Source organism: Saccoglossus kowalevskii, chromosome 6, assembly GCF_978046115.1.
Source record: "Saccoglossus kowalevskii chromosome 6, keSacKowa6.1, whole genome shotgun sequence".
Classification (NCBI taxonomy): Eukaryota; Metazoa; Hemichordata; class Enteropneusta; family Harrimaniidae; genus Saccoglossus; species Saccoglossus kowalevskii.
Window position 1 is genome coordinate 32,216,807 of NC_140646.1, and position 22,578 is coordinate 32,239,384.

The 22,578-nt window shown below is 35.9% G+C and overlaps 1 protein-coding gene across 2 annotated transcripts in view; it reads left to right on the forward strand.

Annotated features, from left to right (window-relative positions):
* LOC102808312 (ankyrin repeat domain-containing protein SOWAHB-like) overlaps window positions 1-22,578 on the forward strand; it is a 70,196-nt gene that overhangs the window by 21,479 nt on the left and 26,139 nt on the right. Inside the window, exons 5-8 of one of the 2 annotated variants that reach the window (XM_078011950.2) lie at window positions 704-757; window positions 10,946-11,008; window positions 11,148-11,255; window positions 11,732-11,833. In XM_078011950.2, the coding sequence (XP_077868076.2) occupies window positions 704-757; window positions 10,946-11,008; window positions 11,148-11,255; window positions 11,732-11,833 (327 nt within the window). The remainder of the gene's footprint in view (window positions 1-703; window positions 758-10,945; window positions 11,009-11,147; window positions 11,256-11,731; window positions 11,834-22,578) is intronic. The other variant, XM_085500383.1, reaches the window with a different exon arrangement.

The following is a 22,578-nucleotide window of genomic DNA, read 5'->3' on the forward strand; positions in this document are numbered from 1 at the left end:
TATACCATATTAATTCCATTAATTGGACCTTGAACAAATATTTATTTTTGGGAGTGGCTGAAAAGATTAAAATTCTATTTTATGAAAGGTTGAATGATTATAGTGGGTCATTTTAGTCAGTAGTACTGTAGTTTTATGTCATGCGCTGTTGATCAGTTATTACTGTAAATAGCGCAATATAAGTAAATAAATTATTATTATTATTAATATAATTTTAAACAAAAAAATGAAACATGCAAACAAAAACATTCAATGCTTTAAGTGGTTTTGAAATATTTCCTGCCAGATAGTTGAATTGCTAAAAATAATATAAAAAAGAAATTTTGTTTTAGGAGAATATTAAGTGGATAATGGTAAATAAAACATTATATCTACAATTCTCATCTTTTTGTAATCAAAAGTATTTGTACAATGTAGTTTGTTTATTTTTGACTTAAATATTTTGTTTTAGTAACACTAATATTTATGTACTACACTATTATACTTGTATGTGAACATACTTTTCATAGTATCCCACAATTCTATCAAAACCCATTGTATCATGTGGGCACTTTCAACCAATCATTGTTGCTTGTTTAGTGTATGTGCTGTAAACATTTTACCACGATGATGATTCAGACAGTACTGTATTTGAGAATCTGTTAGCGTGTTTGCCATCATTGATCAAAAGTTTAGTTGATTTTATTCATTTATTTACCAACAGAAAGATGATGACGGTGATGATGACTCGGTTACCTCTACTCTATCTAATGTTGCGGTATGTACCATACATTTCACATTCTCTATCTTGTTTACTATTTCTCTACTGTCAACTTAGGTGACAGAGTGGAAACTGTTCATATTACTGATTGTCCATCAGTATCAACTTTACATTTTCAACTTCTTTTTGAAAACAGCAAGTCCAATTGCTTCAATATTTTATATGTAAACACCTTAACCGATGATTTTAATTTCAGGTGATTTTAATTTCATGACGATAAATTAATTTTTTTAATTTTAGTGAATATTTTTCATAAAAATGCTATTTTCAACTATACAGTGGAGCTATATCAGCTTACAGGTTGCTTGTTTTATTGCTAAATTGAGTAACTATACCTCTCATTCTTTGAAGATGAGGTGTTAAGTTGACATTGAATGGTTGCTGTGTTTAGTGATGTAGACTGATAGTCATTGTGAGTAGTCATTAGCCAGGGCAGCAAGTTGTTGCTCATTGAAATATTACTATATATCTTGTGTGGCCAGGAGTCTGTCATTGGATGGTTGCTGTGTTTAGTGATATATACTGACAGTCATTGAGAGCAGTCATTAGCCAGGGCAGCAAGTTGTTGCTCATTGAAACATCACTATATCTTGTGTGGCAAAGAGTATGTCATTGAATGGTTGCTGTGTTAATTGATGTCGACTGACAGTCATTGAAAGTAGTCATTAGCCAGGGCAGCAAGTTGTTGGTCATTAAAACATCACTATATATTGTGTGGCAAGGAGTCTGTCATTAGATGGTTTCTGTGTTTAGCGGTATATACTGACAGTCATTGAGAGTAGTCATTAGCCAGGGCAGCAAGTTGTTGCTCATTGAAACATCACTATATATTGTGTGGCAAGGAGTCTGTCATTGGATGGTTGCTGTGTTTAGCGGTATATACTGACAGTCATTGAAAGTAGTCATTAGCCAGGGCAGCAAGTTGTTGCTCATTGAAACATCACTATATATTGTGTGGCAAGGAGTCTGTCATTGGATGGTTGCTGTGTTTAGCGGTATATACTGACAGTCATTGAGAGTAGTCATTTGTCTAGGCTGCAAGTTGTTGGTCATTAAAACATCACTATATATTGTGTAGCAAGGAGTCTGTCATTGGATGGTTACTGTGTTTAGTGATGTATACTGACAGTCATTGAGAGCAGTCATTTGCCAAAGCAGCAAGTTGTTGGTCTTTGAAACATCACTATATATTGTGTGGCAAAGAGTTTGTCATTGAATGGTTGCTGTGTTTAGTAATATACTGACAGTCATTGAGGGTAGTCATTAGCCAGGGCAGCAGGTTGTTGATCATTGAAATAGTACTATATGTCTTGTGTGGCAAGGAATATGTCATTGAATGGTTGCTGTGTTAATTGATGTAGACTGACAGTCATTGAAAGTAGTCATTAGCCAGGGCAGCAGGTTGTTGACCATTGAAATATTACTATATATCCTGTGTGGCAAGGAATCTGTCATTGAATGGTTGCTGTGTTAATTGATGTAGACTGACAGTCATTGAAAGTAGTCATTAGCCAGGGCAGCAGGTTGTTGACCATTGAAATATTACTATATATCCTGTGTGGCAAGGAATATGTCATTGAATGGTTGCTATGTTAATTGATGTAGACTGACAGTCATTGAAAGTAGTCATTAGCCAGGGCAGCAAGTTGTTGACCATTGAAATATTACTATATATCCTGTGTGGCAAGGAATCTGTCATTGAATGGTTGCTATGTTAATTGATGTAGACTGACAGTCATTGAGAGCAGTCATTAGCCAGGGCAGCAAGTTGTTGATCATTGAAATATTACTATATATCTTTGTGGCAAGAAGTATGTCATTGAATGGTTGCTGTGTTAATTGATGTAGACTGACAGTCATTGAGAGCAGTCATTAGCCAGGGCAGCAAGTTGTTGATCATTGAAATAGTACTATATGTCTTGTGTGGCAAGGAATATGTCATTGAATGGTTGCTGTGTTAATTGATGTAGACTGACAGTCATTGAAAGTAGTCATTAGCCAGGGCAGCAGGTTGTTGACCATTGAAATATTACTATATATCCTGTGTGGCAAGGAATCTGTCATTGAATGGTTGCTATGTTAATTGATGTAGACTGACAGTCATTGAGAGCAGTCATTAGCCAAGGCAGCAAGTTGTTGATCATTGAAATATCACTGTATTTTGTGTAGCAGGTCTTATTGAAATCTTGTATGACAAATTCCATTCAATGAATAAATGCTATGCTTGCTTTGTGGTGTAGCTTGATGACATGACAATTCGTATCATTTAGAATGAACACATGACACAGGTTTGTTCACTGATCCTCGATCCCCTTCCCAGTTCTAATCAGGTATGGTTCCTTCATCTTTGGAGATCCCTATCTTTAAATACATCAGTCATAATGTCAGTCTTATGCCTTGTGAGTTGTGAACCACTTGGGGATTCTATTTAGGGATTTAAATCGCCACTCAGTGAGCTGCTGCTGTTGACAGTGCTTTCACTACTGACAATATCATCCAGTGATGTGATCGGGATCCGTCAGTGCGACTGAATTCATACTTGATAACTGTCGAGTGGGAAGGATTGAGTGAGTGTCAATTTTGTTTAATAGCTTAGGTGGTAGATGACAGTAAAGTGAAATCATCTGAGAAATGGGCAAGGCCAGTTCAGCGTTAAACAAGAATAAAGAAATGACTTCATATTGATTGGTATTGTGAATGAATGTAGTATATATGGTAAATGGTAAATGTGATTAGTAGTTAAAGTCAAGCTTTAATCTAGATTACGAGTCAAATTGATGACAGCCATCAAGAGGACAAGATTGATGGAAACTTAGCTGCCCCACTAATCATATATGGCTGATTACTTAGCTAACGGTGCTGTTCTACTAAAACCCCCCAACAAATTGAGTCTGCTGGAAAATCTTCATCTGTGTCATTAATCGGCGAGTCCTGTGATAAGCAGCTGATGAATTGTAAGATAACTGACATAATATACACATAGAGAGGTGTAGATGACTTTTGTTGGATTTCGTGAAGACGTCATTCATTGGTTGTCTAACTTAGAGCAGTGACTGATTTACTTGCGTCCCTTCCTTGTGTTTTGCGACGATCAACCCATTCTGGGATATATTCCATTAAACAAATAAGATGAACCGGTAAATATGTTATCTTCCCTATCTTAATCAGCCTGCTCTGTAGCAATCTATTCTGTGTATTACTGCGAAAATCAACGATAGTTTTTTTTAAATCTGAAGAGAAAATAAAACGCATCCCGTGAAACGAGGTGCTAAATTGCCTGACCTCTTACTTATATACATACTAATGAAGTGGACTCGTTATTCATTGAAAGCGAGAGGCGGGATCTGATTCTTCTAAGTCGTAAGATTAGTTAAGAACACTGGTTATAATTCTGAAATTACATTCTAACAAATAATGTTATGAATCTACGTGTGCTTATGATGTTCATGACTGATAGGGCCAGCAGCGTAACTACCGATTGACAGGGGATATCAAAACCAAAGCTGCATGTCTCCATTCTAAAATAACAGTTAAATTGTCGGCGTACTGCAAAGCGAGGACTAAAGTTAACTAATCCATAATAATGTAATCCAATAAATACAGTTTAATGTCATTCCTTCTCTTAATACCCGGTCCAAATCCCTAAAATTTATGCGCAAGCATTTCAAATTCAATTTGGTTTTCAAGTATTATTTAAAATGCACGCACACACATACTCGGAGGCTATTTTAATATCTTTCTTGACCCTTCTGCAGCGGTTGTTTTTTTCTATCTGTTCTCGGCATCTATGTAAAGTGTGGCTGGAGACATAGATAACCTTGTAGCACAAATTACCTCCTTGCTCACAAAGTATTGTAGGCTTGCCAATGACATATCCATCTGTTTTTCTAATACTGGCTTCCTATCAGATGTTGCTTTAATGGTTGCCCTTTACTACATTTCTGAATTATGTCAAAAGCGGATACTTTGTAATTAAGAGTTGTAGCCGCTTCGTGAATTTGCTATTTCTGTCTGTTTCTCTTTTACTCATAAATCTGCCAGTGACACTAATTCCCGTCATGTTAGTTTTCCTACTATTTGTACATACATGTATACACAATGAATGATTGATGTCAACTGTGCCCTGGTTTTGTTTGGCCCCAACCAGTGATATTTGAAATATGTGTTCTGTTCAGTCCTGTCAGTTGCCAGTTTTTTTTTTTTTTATTTTTTATCGCCTGCAGTATTGGTATAGTTTTAGCATTAAATCAACAGTTGATATGTTCCTATCCTGTCTACATGTCACACTTCTGTGTAAGAGCTAAAGTTAACTGATGTTATGTTTTTCTCCTTTGTAATCAAGTGTAAACCATGTTATATTGGAATGTAATTACATAGTAACGAGTCATGTAGATCTTTTCAATTGTTTATTTCAATTTTCTTTGTTAGTTTAATTTTTGGTTTCAAAAATATAACATTTTGACATTAATTTGTTGCCTATCTAGCTTTGTATGTAATGGTTTGGAATTATTTTTGTTGCCTTTTTTTTTTATTCATGTGCCCAAGCTACTACTGTATCTCATCAAAATTTCCACATGTTTAGACGTATGTTAATAAATAAAAATGTTTATTGAATTTTCGAAGATGTTGATGCAGGGAAAAATTTTTCTCTGAAAGGACTAAGAAAATATTTATTTAAGACTCTTTAGCAAATGTTCTTGGTTTTGATAGATTTTACTGTATATATGTATATGGAAACTCCTAAAAAAACTGTTCTCTATGACTCCAGGGTTAATGAGCATTATTAAGTTTACCTTATCAGTTGGCTAGGTTCTTGGTTTTTCTGTAAGGGCAGAAAACAAGTGCTGACTTTCCATGGAACGTGTGTGTACCTCTTCATCCTCCGATAAAAATCAAGAGCATGGAAATCTTTAGTTTAGACTTAAAGCTTAGAGATCAGGAAAGTAATCCTGATCTAGGCCAGCCAAAAGCATGCACATTTTAATGCCATATTGTATTAAAATCTTTGTCAACATGAAGCCTATTTCTCTGATTGGTTGAAATAATGTCACATGTCAGATGGCTGATGTATAAATGTTCATCCAGTGACAAGGAGGTGGCATCTGCCATGATTATATGCAGACAACAAGCGTATGAGTGGGTTAGTACCATGTACCGTACATGCACTTGTAGACATCTACATCAGCTTGGGTTTTCGCTAAATGGTAAAATACTTTTTTCGCCATGATGGCTATATAAATATTACATTGAATCTACTTGTTAAGCAATTTGGCAAACATGGAGAAATTAGCCAATGGAAAATCGTCTTTTTTTTTTATGTACCAAATTTATATATTCAATTGCAATACTGACTTTATTATATAATAATAGGATTTTTGACACATGCTAATCAAAATGAACTTTTTATACTTTTATATATAATTCATATTTATATCTAATTATTCTATAAAAATTTCAGAGCTCTATCATGAATGGAACATACTTAAAACAGTGGTGGAAATTAACAACCCACGTTGTTAAAATGACGAAATTGGCATTTTTCGTTTCAGATGTTTAAATTACCTGGCTGTGGGTGTTGATATATTTTTAAATTCACTCAGAGCCATCAGTGCGATGATTTTAGTAAAAAGAAATCTCCCTCAATCCATATGCTTGTTGGACTTTAGTTTACGTCATCTACTCTTATACAAGGAAATATCCAGGCAGTATATCCCCTTGTAGTCTCAAATTAGTCCTTTTTAGCTTCAGTGGAAATATGGATTCAAAATACAAAGAAACTGTTACCCCAGGGAAAAATAATTTGGAAAAAAAATGAGATGATGAGATTATTCAACTGTCTATGAATATTTTAGATGGTTATACTGTTATCTGTCGCATCCAACCATCTCATTTCTTGGTTTATCCAAATGAGCTTTATATATAAATTGATGAATTATTTCAACATTATCGTGCTTCACCCATCCAACCACCAACTCGTATGAAAATGTCCAATTCTATCAGTCCGCAACATTACAGTGTCCGTCTATTCATGTACATCACACAGGTATCATCCAGAGGACTTGGAAAATGAAATAAAAAAACAAAAACTAAAAAACAATGGATACATACAAATATGATAAGTTACTGACTACAATATAATAAAAAAAATAATGCAAGTCATATTTATATATTATAAAGCAAAAAAAAATAATGTTTCCTTTTTTGATCATGATATCAGAGGTTTCCTTTTAGGCTTTACCACAATAGGATATCAGTTCATGTAAACCTGAATGGTGTATGTAATTGATCTGAAAGCTAGGGGAGAACCAACCAATCTCCTCCTATATACATACTATTATTAATACAACAAGTACATGTGTAGTCCAACTAATACTCAATGTATTCCCAGTTTCAATATTGTAATACACAAAATAATTAACTTAGTTCCTCATTCTAATTACTATATTATTATACAGCATCATGCCTGGCGTACTAATCTACCTCTCGCATCTCTTCACTTTCTATGCCAATAAATATGATATTAAACATGCCAAATGTCCTGGGACCCTATAGTCAGAATAATTTTAATACGCTTCGTACAATGAATCTGTAGTTCCATTATTAGTTTTAATTTCCCCCTGCATTTACTGTAAAGCACATATACCTATGAAGTGAACTGTGTATGTGTTTTTATTTCCCGCTGGCATACATCATGCCAATTTCACTTCTAATGGTATGCTTTGTGTAATCAAGACGTTAACACTTCCAGCAGGGCTACAATTAATGATTTCCTCCCAGACTTTTGCTTGCTTTGTTTTATACGCAGCATGGCTCTTGTTCTGGGATAGCTAACCATGCGTGTGTATCCGGTTTGTGGTTCTTAAAAAAAAAAAATGCATTAAATTCTCTTATTAATTTTTTTTTAATTTGCTTCTTTTTTGGGCCAGACATCATTATCATTTTTATTAAATTTTTTTTATGTAATCCCAATTTTTTAAAGTTATAAAACTGGTTTATGAACATTGTAAATGCATTCAATTATTTTTTTGTTTGTTTTTGCAATACTGTGTTTATTAATTCATGAAGTAGACTTCTGACTTTTTGTGGTGTTTCATAATTCTACAACAGCCAAATATTGGAGTAGGGGAGGTGGGAGTTGGGGGGTTGATGCTTTCTTTCTGTTTCACTACCCTGCCGTCCCATCCGATATCCCCATTCTGATCAGAGTTCTCTGAGTAACTGCTTCTGGATGCTTTGAGCTGGAGACCAATACATGCATCTTGTGAGCAATGTTTTCAGCAAGTTTGTTGCATTCAATGGTCATAGAGGTCACAAAGGCTTTTGGGTGAGGGGGGTTGCCTTTTTCTCCGCAGAATAGAGATTTCTTAATCCCAGAGCGTGCTGGATTCCATACTTTGTCCGTAATTAAGACTCGGTTCATTCAATCACCTCTTCAGAATTCATGCTACAATGGTTTATTTGTCAACACACCTCCTAATTACACATTTTGATTTTAACTTGCTTTTGATATAATTCCAAAACTAGCAGGCTCTTTGTTTGCTCCCCCTTTTTGCTGTCTCGGCTACAAGGGCACGTATATACGCCTCTTTATATAGGTGTTGGCATAACACACATCCATTGGTAGATGTTTCATCAATTGTTTCGCTGGCTGGAGATCCTATTTCGTTTTATTACCTTCTCTACAATTCTGTGCAGTGCCTTTTTTTCAATGAATCCTACCTGCTTTATTCTGTTGGCTTTTGTGGACATGTATATGGCGTGTCAAAGGTCAGGAGTCAATCCATGCAGAAATAAGAACGTTAAGAATGGAAGACCAGCTGCAAACTCCTAATCTTATTTACTGCTGGTCCCACCGCGAGTCACTCTTTCTTCATTTTCTATTCCACTTTGTGTTGCAAGTCTTTAATATTTTGTACCCGACAATTAATTAAACTTTTTAAAAAAAAACATGTCACTGTTTGGAACCAGGCTGTTGAACTTCTTTGAATTGTACAGCATTTTTGTCTTTCTGAAGTCACATTCATGTTCTCTCCTGGAAGAGTATGAAACAAAAGATTTGACTGTGAGTATTTTAAACTACAGAAAACAGACATTTTTTATGTCATTGCCAAAAACTCTCGTTAGTTTTGACCTTATTAACATGGTTAAAGGTTGAGTGTGCAACATAATTTTGTTTCGTCTTCTTACATATGTTACTTAAGACTGATTCACTGATACACTGTTTACTCTGAAAGGGGATACATCCTTTCACATTATAGAGAGGTTGTGAAAGAAAAATGACGTTTTTATTGTGAAATACTATTTCCACAAAAAGTTATTCAATATCATTATCTTCTTGCAAAGTTCTGTGTTTCTTTGTACTTTACAAAACTTTACCAATACAGTACCTACTTTAAAATTTTTTTTTTTTTTGTTATGTCTATGAAGACAAACTTTTTGCAAAAGTCACTGACTCGCGAAAATTTGTGTCTTGTGAACTGCAAGCGGTCCACAATACATACTTGTACTGACTTTGAACCCTTAGAAATTTAATACCACCAATGTTTAGATTTCACTCATTCTTGAGGCTAATCAAACAATGTAAAAAAATTATGTTGATTTATTTTGTAAAAGGTGGCGAAAGTTTACTTCAATTTGAAGAATGGAGGAATAATTTCAGACTGTGATTTGAAGCAAATTAACACTATGTAGAAACACTTCAAAACAATGTCAGAATAACCCCGAAAATTAGAGAATAATGAATAAGTGGATTCAATGTTTGAATGGTTAGGAAATTTTTCCCCATGGTCTGTTTTCCAGTTATCAACACAACGAGGGATTACTGGAGCCACTCTTTGTCTTAGCATTTCCCATTGTATTTGTGTACATGGACAGCTAATTGTTGAATCCTTTTGTTATGCAAGTCTGAAATTTAGTCTAGCACCTGTTAATGTTTTTATAGACTAGGCGTATTTGTTTGTTGTTTTTAACAATGTTGTTGTGATGACTCTGGCAAACTATATTTAGTGTGTCAAATGGATGGTACTCTTTGTTATCTCAGTTGTTGTTTCTGCGGACTAGATCAATGTACATCTGTATAAACAGTGGAACCCAAACCATACCTCTAGTCTTTAATTAATACATGTTTGTGTCAGACTGCTCTTTTATTCCATGTTTGTATTAACTGAATGAGGAGAACATAGCTGTTACTTCAAACCTATATTTCTCATGGCTGTAACGCTTCAATTCATTTGTCCAGCATTGTATTTCTCTGATTTTGCAAAATCGAAATTCCCCAAATTAAATGTAAAGAATAATAATGTATCCCCACGTGAATTGTGCTTTCAAGCTGGTACCCTTACTATTCAAATTGCCAATAAATGTGCATGTGTTATTTACTTGATACTAGTGTGGAAGGTTCAAAGTCAAGGTTATGTTTGAATGTCTTTTTGTTTTTATTCGCCTCTCAGTTTACATTAGTTTCTCCCTTGATCCCCAATCTATGAGAATTAAGGGGATTAAAATTATTTCGGTAGTGTTCATCCCCACCATGTGTTTGCCTGGCTTGAATGAAAGTGTGCATCTTTATCTCAGGCCACCCCCTCGTACCTTATTGTACCCTCATCTCATTTATTTAATCGAACCACAGTCCTCAGCATTGATTATGTCGATCTTGTGATAAAGGGGCTGCAAGTTGGCCAGATGTCTCCTGAATTGCTATCCCATGAATTATTTTACCAGTCATCATGCTTTGTACATAAAACACTGCTTGTTGTTATTTATTTTTATGATTTAATGTAAATATGTTTGTATCCCTACAAAACTCTCTGCATCTTTGAATGTTGTGATACGAACATATTAGCATTTCTATTCTATTTTTTGTAACTGTCAATGACACGCATAGCAACTTAAAAACTTTAAAAAAAAAGTTTTACCCCCACCTTTTAAAAGTTTGGCACTATATGTGTATATATACACCGTATTTGCTCTATTAGAAGCTCACATGAAATACAAACATTTTTCCATGATAATATTTTAATGATTCCACCCAATTTTTGTTCGAAAATGCACTTCCAGTAGGGCAAATACATAATCTGATTATTATGCGTGACATACAAAAGTTGTATGCTCTACTACCTGTGTAAATGTTTGTGTGCGTCTTCGCTTCATGCATCTGTTTTCTTTCTACATCTGTATGACCATTAGGAGAAAGAAGAGGGTGATTATAGCGATGATAAACAACAAAGTCAAGAAAGCCTCAATTCACAGGTTCTTTATCTTTTCACTTCCTCTTCTTCATTTCGTCTTCATTTTATTTACTCTTACTGATTCACAGTTTTGTTTGTTTGTTTTTTCCTGATGATTCCTAACCACTGTTTAATTATTTGTTACTTCACCCACCCTCCAGGATGATTCCACCCAACCCGAAATATTATCAATCACACACTGTCCAGTCTCTAGACATTTTTCCGTCACCTCTACCAGTTCTGAGAAACGTTGTTTTCTGTTTTTGGAGGTAACATATATTGGTTGCCATCCTTGCAACCTATTTGCATGGTCACCGCCGATGTAGTGGTATATATTCAAAAATAGTGTGACTTAGCTACTGCATAGTATCCTTGTATCTTGCATTGTGAATATACCCACAATAACTCCTTTTGTTGATTCCTCATACCATATTGTCATTTAACACCGTGGAAACTTTTTTTACACCAAGGTATAGTGCAGCAACCACTGTGGATAGGTTGAAACTTTTAACTTTAAATGTGCGCATGGGTCTGACATCAGCGGCTGCATTTTTTTATGCTCTGCATGCCATGTCTTTCTTCTCATTGCCTTGCTCTCTTCATGCACGTTTTTGTTTTTTTCTTGCAGCATCGTACAGAGAAAATATTACGTGCATGTTTCAGGTTTTGCTTAATTTTTAATAAATCCATTACCTCACTTCACATTATTTATGCTATTTGTTTTATTTCTGTTTTTGATTGGCAGTTGAGCGAGACGGAGCGACAGTGGATGATTGCAGCATCAGCAGGCGAAACACCGACGCTATCTAAGTTATTAATAAAAGAGCCTCATCTTGCCAAGCAAAAGGTATACACATATGTATCTTCCAATTTACAACTTGATTCATTATTCAAACACTGCGGACAATATCCTCTCCAATTCTTCCGGGAATGGAAAAGCAATAGAGGAAGGGGAAAATTGAATATTTTTTACGTGTCCTTCTGGGAGTGATTCATAAAGAAATGAAAGTGAATAGTGATTTTTTGTCAAGATGTAGTGACACGCTGATCCATTTTGTTGGTGAAGAGCCCAAGGCATCTATGGAGGTTAATATAGATTACATTAGGCAGATGCTTTCTTTTCTCTCTATCAAATGAGAAAACAATGATTACGAAGATTAATTGCTTTCCTCTACAGAAAACTACCTGAGGCATTTTGAAAAAAAAACAGATAATGAGTGCAAAGTAGTTCAGTATTTCTCCCCTGTGAGATGCGTTAATTTGTTCAGTCATCAGAAAACAAGTGGCAAGTGGCTGCTGTATGGTTAAAGTTTGCCCGCTAGCTGTTAGTCAGTTGACATTTTCACCATCTGTCACAGTGTCTCTGCTGCCAATAAAGAAACCCCCACCACCACATACACACACACACATACCCTCTCTTCCAATAACACAATTCCATTCCCTCAGACCCAGCACTTCTCAAGCCCTGGCAGGTGGCCAAACGTTCATACTTGTACGTGTCTTCCCAAAACGCTCTTGCCTGACCACATTTCTAAAGGCAAGAAACACTCGTGCATAATAATTAAGGTGTAATCTGTGTATTAAAGAGCATAATGAGACAGTGGTAATTGGTAATTATCTTAGCCATGCTATTACCAATAGTCTTATGTGGTGAACTGCTGATATGTGTTTCACACCTGCTTGACGATGTAAAAATCATACTTCAGTTATTTGTCAACAAAGTACTGCTTGTGATAAGTAAAATTCCATTCCTACATAACGTTTTTAAACGGTCTGTACATGAATTTGCCAAAATCACCTAACCCCTACCTACATTGGCCATCTGTCCAAGACATCTTTTATATATTTTAATTACATCTGGTGTTAATTATTTCCAATTAGATCAATTTATTTCGTTTCTGATTGTAGTTAGGACTGTATGCCAGGTCTCTATTGTACCATGCATTGACTTAGATTAGAAGACTTTTTCAATAGATGGTGACAAGGGCTTGTGCCTTTGTCCCTCTGTCTAGCTATTCACACAAGACATACATTTACACACCTTATTTTGGTGTGTCTGTCTCCTGTGAACATGTGTCGAAAACAAACATACATACATTTTTTACCTTTGGAGGTACATTTCTAGGGATTTAGCTTTACATGTGGATAGTCGTGTAAAGCGGTAGTGTCCCTTGGTGTTCGTCACCTCCTTTGCTGAGGCCGCAGTGCCACTGGGAATTGTACTTTATATGTTCAATGTAACAGTAACAATTGTGACAAGAATTCGTCTTCTTAAAATGAAAAGGATATCTCCCAAGCTGTCTAGAATTTGAGGAAGGGAGGTCTAAAATACATTTAGATCGATGTCGGACAGCACTGTAGTTTGATGTGTATCAAAATTAATCACAAAAAAAAAGGGAACAAAATGTGCAAAATATTGGTCGATAGACTTTTATTCTGTCCTTGGGAAGAATGGTTTTAATGTGGTAATGGCAGTTTTGTGGTAGCTGAAAGCGACTTCAAGATTTTGTTGTAATTGGTTGAATTTTCTATTATCGAAATTGTCATTGCATTGTTTTGTGGCCAGGTTACAATGTAGAAACACTTGCAGAATGAAAACGAATTTATCTTCCCTCTCTCCAGGGGAATCTGCCAAAGGTGGCGTAGATATTGATGTGAATTACGATTCATAATAGAATTAATCCAATGTGACAGTACCTTGTACTTGGGGGTTATCACTGACACCTCCTTATTCCTGATAATTGAAAACGTTACAGGAGAAATTGCTATTTGGAGGAGGGGGGGGGGGGTATCCTAATGTAATTGAAAGCGATTTTCTTCTGGAGATTGCATAACATGGAATGTATAACCTACATGAATGTGTGGTGCTACTACTGACTGAATGACATTGACCGTATCCTGATACAGGTGAACTTAATGACAGTAGCATGTGCTATATGCATTGATAGTCTATTGATTGCTTTTAATATCTCATGGGAACGGTGTCAGGTGAGCCAAGTCAGACGCTAGACATCTTTCAAAATTAACTACCTATCTCAGCTGGTTTTCATGCTGTCGTCTTAATTATTCATGCTTAAATAGAAATATTGTATTGTGTATGGTAGCTGGTGCCCTATATGACTCTGTACCTTGGTGCTTATTCGTTCCTAATCGGGCATTGAATTCTACTTTTTGTTGTGCTTTTTGTTTTGTTTGGTTTTGTTTGAGTGAAAGTTTGGATCTGGCTCATTTGGTAAGAGAATTATTTGTGATGTCTGGTGAATTTATTTGTTTATTTTGAAGATGATGAGTTCAAGGTGTGTTTTGTGGTTATTCTAGCTGCAACGTGCTGTATTACCATATTTTCTCTATTTGTAGCACACACGTTTATGTAAATTACAGAGGTGTTAGCGTAGTCAAAATAAGTCTTGTATTAATGAATCAATGAATCAAATTTGATTTGTGGTTTAGATACACTTCTTTTGAAGATGTGTTTTTAATAGAGTAAATACATTACTTCACCACACAGCCTGCTCGGTTGTTCAGTTCTTCTCAGTTTGTCTTTATTACAAGCATGTTTGATTATGCAAAGCATAATTGCATAGGTATTGTTTACATCTATTTGATAGAAATAGTATGTGTGCTCCAGTTAGACTGAATGTCACCATTCTTATAATTCACATCACATTAATCATCTTTAAATTATGATGTGAATTGAACAGAATTCATAGCTAGTATGGTAACCTTTATTTTGCGCCTTATATTTCCTATTACATGTACTATGTATTGTCACCCCTTAAACAGGAAGTGAAGGGACTTTACTTATCCTAGTATTATCTCCTTCACTGTGTATGTGCCCCCTCGTAACCACAACCACATTTTCACTGGTATTGCAATTCAGATACAAAATGAAGGCAGGTTCATGCACATGTCTCACCTCTCTTCAAATTTTGTCCATTTTGTTTTTTATACAAGAACAGTGACACTTGTAGTTAGTTCAATTAGTTCATACTACTAGGCATCATACTTTCATTTCATTATATGATGGCGTACCGGTAATCATGGTTCTGTATTTCTTCCCCACATGCATACATATATATGTACAACTGTACATATGGGTGCAGATTGATTCAAAAAAATTAAAGCATTCACCTGAATAGAAATATATCTTCTTTGTATTGATCTGTTTCCCCACACCTACCAAAGCTCTTTTGCTTTCCAAAGCATAAGTCTACTTGCCTTGTTTTTTTCCATTACTCTAATTACGCACACTTTTGCTTTCCGGAGAATCACTCTGATTTTCCGCCCTTGTTGAAAGGCTGACCATCTTCCATAACAATAGCAGTATCATACTAAACCATTTTTTTCCCCCACTGATTCCAGTTTTGTTCAATATGTTTGATTAGTGGGGTTTTATTTCTAAGAAAAGAGTGTTAAGAGGATTGGTACTGTAGAACAGAACATACTGTGGCACTGTTTTGTTTTAACATATGATTTGAGCTCTAATCTTCTGTATCATAATAACGGCATATTGTAGTTGCAAATAAAACCTTGTGCAAAATATGTTTTTGGTTTCACTAACCCTGTAATTGTGCATGCCAAACACAGTGTTAACTTACAAGAATATCTCAGCAGGTTGATTACATCCTTCTTAAGCTTTCCCATATTTATTGAAATGAGCAAATCTTTACAAAGTATTTCTGGCTTACAGATTTCTGTGCATTCACTGATCTCAGTGATTTTGTATTTAACTTAAACCTTAAAGTATTCGTCCCCAATATTTAACTGTGTCCCTTACTCCTTTCTAGCACCGCAAATTTACATAAAAGTGTACACTACTCGCCATATATGTAAATTGATTGATACTATTTGTTATTTCGTTTGTATTCCGTTGACAGATGTAATGAAGCAAATACAGACTTGTTTCAGATGTCAGGAGGGCCATTTTCTGTGTTCTCGTAATTGTCCAACTACTCATATAATAATTCCAAACCAGCTGTGACAAATACGTCTGCATTTGTATTAAGGGAAATTTTCACTTGTTTTCTCTGACAAGTATGAAAAGAAATGAATAATTAAGAATGAATGTAATTGAAACACTGATGTCATGTGTAATGATTAGGATTTTACTTTAGCTGTCTCATTCATAGTCCCTGTTGAGTGTCTGTCTCATTCCATTATGTGTTTGGCTTACTCTGCCTGTTATTTTTGATTACTTACACAACATAACGCATACATTTGCAGATTGCAGCATGCGCAAGCTCTCTGCAGAGCAGCACAGTGCACATGACAGTGCAGTACAGTGCACATCACAGAGCAGGGCAGCACAGTGAAGCACATCACAGAGCAGCACAGTGCACATCACATCACAGTGAAGCACAGCACAGCACAGCACATCACAGAGCAGAGCAGAGCAGCACAGTGAAGCACGTACATCACAGAGCAGCACAGTGCAGTACATCACAGAGCAGCACATCACAGAGCAACACAGTGCAGCACACCTCAGAGCAGCACAGTGCACATCACATCACTAAGCAGCACAGTGAAGCACGTACATCACAGAGCAACACAGTGTAGCACATCACAGAGCAGCAGAGTGCACATCACACCACAGAGCAACACAGTGCAGCACATCACAGAGCAACACAGTGCACATCACATCACAGAGCAGTGCAGTGCAGTGCAGCACATTACAGAGCAGCACATTACAGAGCAGCAGAGTGCAGCACATTACAGAGCAGCAGAGTGCAGCACATTACAGAGCAGCAGAGTGCAGCACACCTCAGAGCAGCACAGTGAAGCACATACATCACAGAACAGCACAGTGCACATCACATCACAGAACAGCACAGTGCACATCACATCACAGAGCATCATAGTGCAGCACATCACAGAGCAACACAGTGCAGCACATCACAGAACAGAACAGCAGAGTGCAGCACACCTCAGAGCAGCACAGTGCACATCACAGAGCAGAGCAGTGCAGCACACCACAGAGTAGCACAGTGCATCACAGAGCAGTACAGTGCATATCACACTACAGAGCAGAACAGCACAGTGCAGCACATTACAGAGCAGCACTGTGTAGCACAGCACATCACAGAGCATCACAGTGCACATCACAGAGCATCACAGTGCAGTGCATCACAGAGCAGATCAGAATAGCATACAGGAGAGAAACAGTGCAGTGCAGAGCAGATCGAGAAACAAGAATACAACAAATACAGTACAACACAACACACTAACAAGGAAGCACAGAGGACACAATTTATACAGCAAAGAGCAGGTCACACAGACACAGCACAACACCTCATGAAATATTGAACACCCTGTGAGCTACAGCGTAAGTTCTGTGAGGGTGTGTCACTCAAAAAAGAGGCAGTAATACTTCTTGCAAACTGTTTTGATTTGTATTTGTTTAATATAGGTCATGTATCCTGTTTAACACACTTCAGTTATAAATAATATGGCAGTGCAAGCCCACTTTAGTTTTGCTATGTTTACCTTGCCTGTACCATCAAAGATGGAAGGGAAAGGTATATTAAGGGAAAGATTTTGTCCGGCGTTGTTGTCGTTGTCGTCGTCGTCGTCGTTGTCGTCGTTAATAATTGTTATTGTGTGCATGATAACTTTACTAATTCTATTCCAAACTTCATCAAACTTGGTCACCTTGTTCATCAGTATAAAGTCTTCCCTGAGTTTGAACAACAGATGTGCTGTATGAAAATATCATGCAAAAATTGAGAAAAACTGATAAAATATTTCAACTGTTTCTACTTGACTGATCACTGGTGATACACATCAAAGGTCACTGATCTCAGTGGAAATATGCATTGTTGTATGTGTTCAATGAAGCAAATGATTTATCTTGTAATAATATCCTTGGTAATGTATCTCAGAATCCCTTACTGGGTTTCAAAACCAACTCATGGAGAGATTGCACAGTCTGATACACATTTGCAAACCTACCAATAAATCTTTACAGAAAACAAGATGTCAGAAAATCAATAAAAGCACTCCTATGAACTGGGTGCCAAACTTTGATCAAGATCTGAAGCTAATAGAAAATCTGTTTAGTTCAAAGTTATCAAATCAAAAACAATACATAAAAAATACATAAAAAGCAAAACATTTCATCCACATTTTAAAAAGAAAATTGTTCTAAAATATATGTATTCTGTATTTGACAAACAGTTCATTCGACAAATGAAAACTCACAGGAATATGTTTCAGCTATTAGAACAGAATGATAGTTTTTATAATACTAGTTTAAAAACTCACTTCAAACAAAGATTGCAGTGTTTGAAGATGTAGGTTCTCAGGAGGCAACAGTACTGTTGACTTCTCCCTCCACTGGACACCAACTAACTATTTAAAGCAGAGCTTGCAACATGATAGCTATTCATAAAGGGTGTTTTTTTTTTTTACTTTTCATATAATACAGTAGTCACACAATGAGGCAGTTCATATTTTTGACAGACACCTGTACAAAATACTTGGACAAAAGCCAGCTAAGATTTTCTGTTATCTTGCATGTTTTATGAATCTATTCACGTCTAAATGCAGCACTTTTTTTTTGCAATGAGGCATTTGTTTTTATACTAAAATATCTGAATTACTTTGAATAAAGCTGGAAATTATGTCCCTTAAAATAATTAAACAAATAAGGCACCAATGTTTTTGTAAGATATTTACATCTTTAAAGGACATTCAGTAGACTGATTCCCCACTGTTAGTTCAACCCCAAAACTTTTTTGTATTCAAAATTAATTATGACAATGTATATTTATATTGAAACAAACTATGTTAAAGAGAATTATATTATATAACAAAGGGCAAGGTCACCAGAGTTCAACTATGTTTTCATCTAGTTGTCAAATAATTCATTCATAAGTAAACTTCTGATGCAATGGCTAACATTACTCAATAAATCATTGTGAAATCAAACAAACTATGCAACTCATTTGGTGCTACCACAATGCCAATCAGAAGTTTAGTTTGAATTTAAATTGTTCAGGGTAAAGCTAATCATGTTTAAAGCAACATACCTAGTATTAGGGAGGAGGAAGGGGTAACATAACATTATGTAGTATTTCTTCTTTTCTTGTGCTGTCACTGCGTACCGGTAGTTTAGAATTTATCAGATAGTATACAAGTTGTCATAGTATGGCCTTACATTCACAGATATCCTGACCTCCTTGTCTTGCAACTCACGTGGCTATCTAAAAGACCCATCAAAGAATTTGTTGGGTCATAGAGCTGACACCCCAGTACACCTATGTCATCACTTTAGAAATGAATTCAGTATTCAAACAGTTCCAGTATTGTCCACTCTTCGCTTGTCTCTCATGCATTTTTCTGTTTATTTATTTGTGGTTTTTGTTGGTGGAAGCTCATTAAGTATTCTCTATGCTTTTCATTCATTTTTAAGTTTCTAAGAGGTACACGCCTCTCGTACTGCAAGTTACGGAATTAAAGCAAAGGTGAAGAAGAGCTGCCTGCCTGTTCCTTGTCACTATATTAGCGAATGTCTACGTGCGTCTGGGCACATACAAGTCAGCAAATACGTGGCGCTTTTTTCATCTTTCTCTATCGAAACGCTTAGTGAAATCAAGCTTATAGAAGTGAAAAGTGAGATTTTGGTTTACTGGAATATAATCAGCTTCAATTCTGAAATATTCATGGTTATGATGATATTATTTGCTACTGTCGAATACAAGAAATACATCTTATTCCATCATTGTCTTTCAGTCTTATAGAACATACAATCATTGGTTGTATGTTAGTATATTGAATTTGTTGCAATATCGAAGGTTGTGTGATACAAGGACCAATCCAAAGCATGTCATGCCATGTGAGTGGTATTATACATACACTCAGTCTGAGCCTCCCTATGTGTTCATCAAATGTTATAAGGGCATAGTTCACCAAAAAATGAAACGTGTCATGCAGAATCATACACCCCCCTCTTCCATACACAAAAGTAGGATATTTTTGGTGGACTGAAAGTGCATGTAGGAAATAGCCCTTTGACCCCCCCCTCTCCCAAATGAAATATCGGTACCTTTTGTTTTTTGCCACTTTGCTAACCGACAGCAAAAAAATCATGAATCAAATTTGCTATGTAACATCCACTTACTAAACACCATGTAATCTTGTTTAATATGACCCCCAAAAAGTCACACATCCTGGTACTTTTTGGGAGTATACAAATAGATAACTACCAAAGGCTTATGTGAGTCACCTTAGAAAATACTGTGAGTTCTTTGCCCCGCCCCTTTATTGTAAGTTGTTTAATAAATGGTGGTAATCTCCTGAGAGACAATTTGTTTTGGATTTAGAGAGTTTTGTAGCATTTAAAAATTCTTTAAACGATGTAATATACATCACACATGGTGCTATGCGACAACTGTGATACTTTAACTTGTGGATATGAATGGATTGAAGGTAGAGGTTGATACAACTATCTTACGAGATTTGTTGTCTGTGGTTGCATCTGCAGTTTATCTGTCACTTTGGAGTGTGCCAATAATTTGTTCATATCAGTTGATGCAAGTTGTGACACTAATTGTAAATATTGCCACCATGAAGTAATATGTTGTTAGACAAACATTCGTGAAACACTGGGGTTTTAATTTATTAATTAATGTTTATCTTTGTAATTATGGCTCATATTGACGGATGTCAATCACAGCACTATTTAGACTTTCTTGCTGAGAAAAATAAGAATTAATTTCATAATCACTTCAACTGTACTCCGATTTCTGTTGCTATAATTCCGAAAAACTTATCGAATAAAAAAATGTGCTTCAACTAATCTACTTTCCACTTTTCGATACACAGTATAGTAATCCTTGCTGTTCCGGTAGTCTAATTGACATAGACATAAGCTACTTAGTTTAATTGTCTTAACCCACCCTCTTGCATGCATGCCACATATGTCTAATGTGCTCTGTCACTTAACAGGTCCTTCCTGACTAATAAAGTTAAAGATTTTTTTTTTACCAATGATTTTCCTTTTGGTCAAGAATGAAAAATCTCTCTCCAAAAAATTGCGAAGTAATGCAATTACATTTATTTCATGAAGAACTAGCAGGACTAACTCCCATTAACAGAATTAGGGTAAGTTTCAATCATTTCACGGTAATACACTACTCATTGCGACCAGGATGCTGTGATTTTTTTTTTTTTTTTTTATCTGCACTGAGAACAGAAACTTCACACAAGACTGACAGTCTTATGTGTCCTTTTTTTCAAACGATGAATCTTGCAATTCTATGCAAATGCATAGTATAGTATAGTAGTGCTGAGTGTGCAGCCAGTTACGAGAATCAGCATTGTCCCTGATGCTGGGTGAACATGTTAATAATTGTTACCACACATCAGAGCTATTAAACTCTATGGCTTTATTGTTATTAAGATGTAAATTTCTGAAACACCATAATTTTTATACCATATTTACTTTCTGGGAAACTCTTACAAACCCAAATTGCATTGAGTATAGTCGTACCTCACAATATAGTAGGTCTTCTAACTATATAACCTTTCATGGGGACTTTACCATTTAAGTCTACTATATATATGATACTGGAAACTGTCTGTCTAGCAATCTGGCCAGTGATTCTAGTTCTCTGGTCTTTACATGCGAATGATTAAATTTTATCAAAACATGGATAGACCCAAGCCAGAATCCAAATTCTTGCCAATTTGGTCTGTATTATTTTGCTCTAGATATTCCAGTTTTTAGCTCCACTGTTTTTTTGTTTTTTTTTAAATATTTTTTGTGCCAGGCGACAGTTCAGGACATTCAGTGTCACTGTTGTCTCTCCTGATTTTTTTTTTTGTATGTGCAAATTACAAGTGCTAGTGACGACACCTAGTGCATTTTGCCACAGAAGTCATATTCATGTTTGGGACTTACATGACAGGGCTGTGTGGCCATCTCTCTGTCAAATGGCAATTTGTAATGCGCTATCTTGGCGTCAACCAGGCCTGGTCGAACACAAGCACCTGCGGACTTTAACCAAGGTTCCCCCAAAGTCACATTCGTTAGTAAATGAATCTCGGCCAGTGGAATTGGCCTTCCGATTGAGTCTGTGGTACACTCACCCAGGGTAGGGGTCGACCCTTTTGATGTTCAGCCGAAGGTAGGATTTGAACTTGGGTCTACCGATCATGAGTCTGATGCGACAACCACTATGCTCCACTGTTGACTTTGTCAAGCAGAGCATATCATATCTGAGTGATTGTTCATTGTCCATCTCAACTTTTTACTTTTTCGACTTCTTCTTGAAAACTACAATTCTTATTGCTTTGATACTTGGTGAATATGTACTTTGGGCAGACCTCTCTCAGATTTGTTTGTTTCGTGATAATATCTTCAAATCTCTAATTTTGATGATTATTTTTGTCATTTTTGGTAAAAAGTGATATTTTTGACTTCTTGTTAAAAACTGCAAGTTCGATTGCTTTGATATTACGCATATAGGTACTATAGGTAGACCTTTCTCAGATTTGTTCATTTTCTAATGATATCTTCTGTTCTTTAATTGAAATGTGTATTGCTAACAGCGGAGCTATCTCACACAAGAGGCTGCTTGTTTGTTTTTTTAG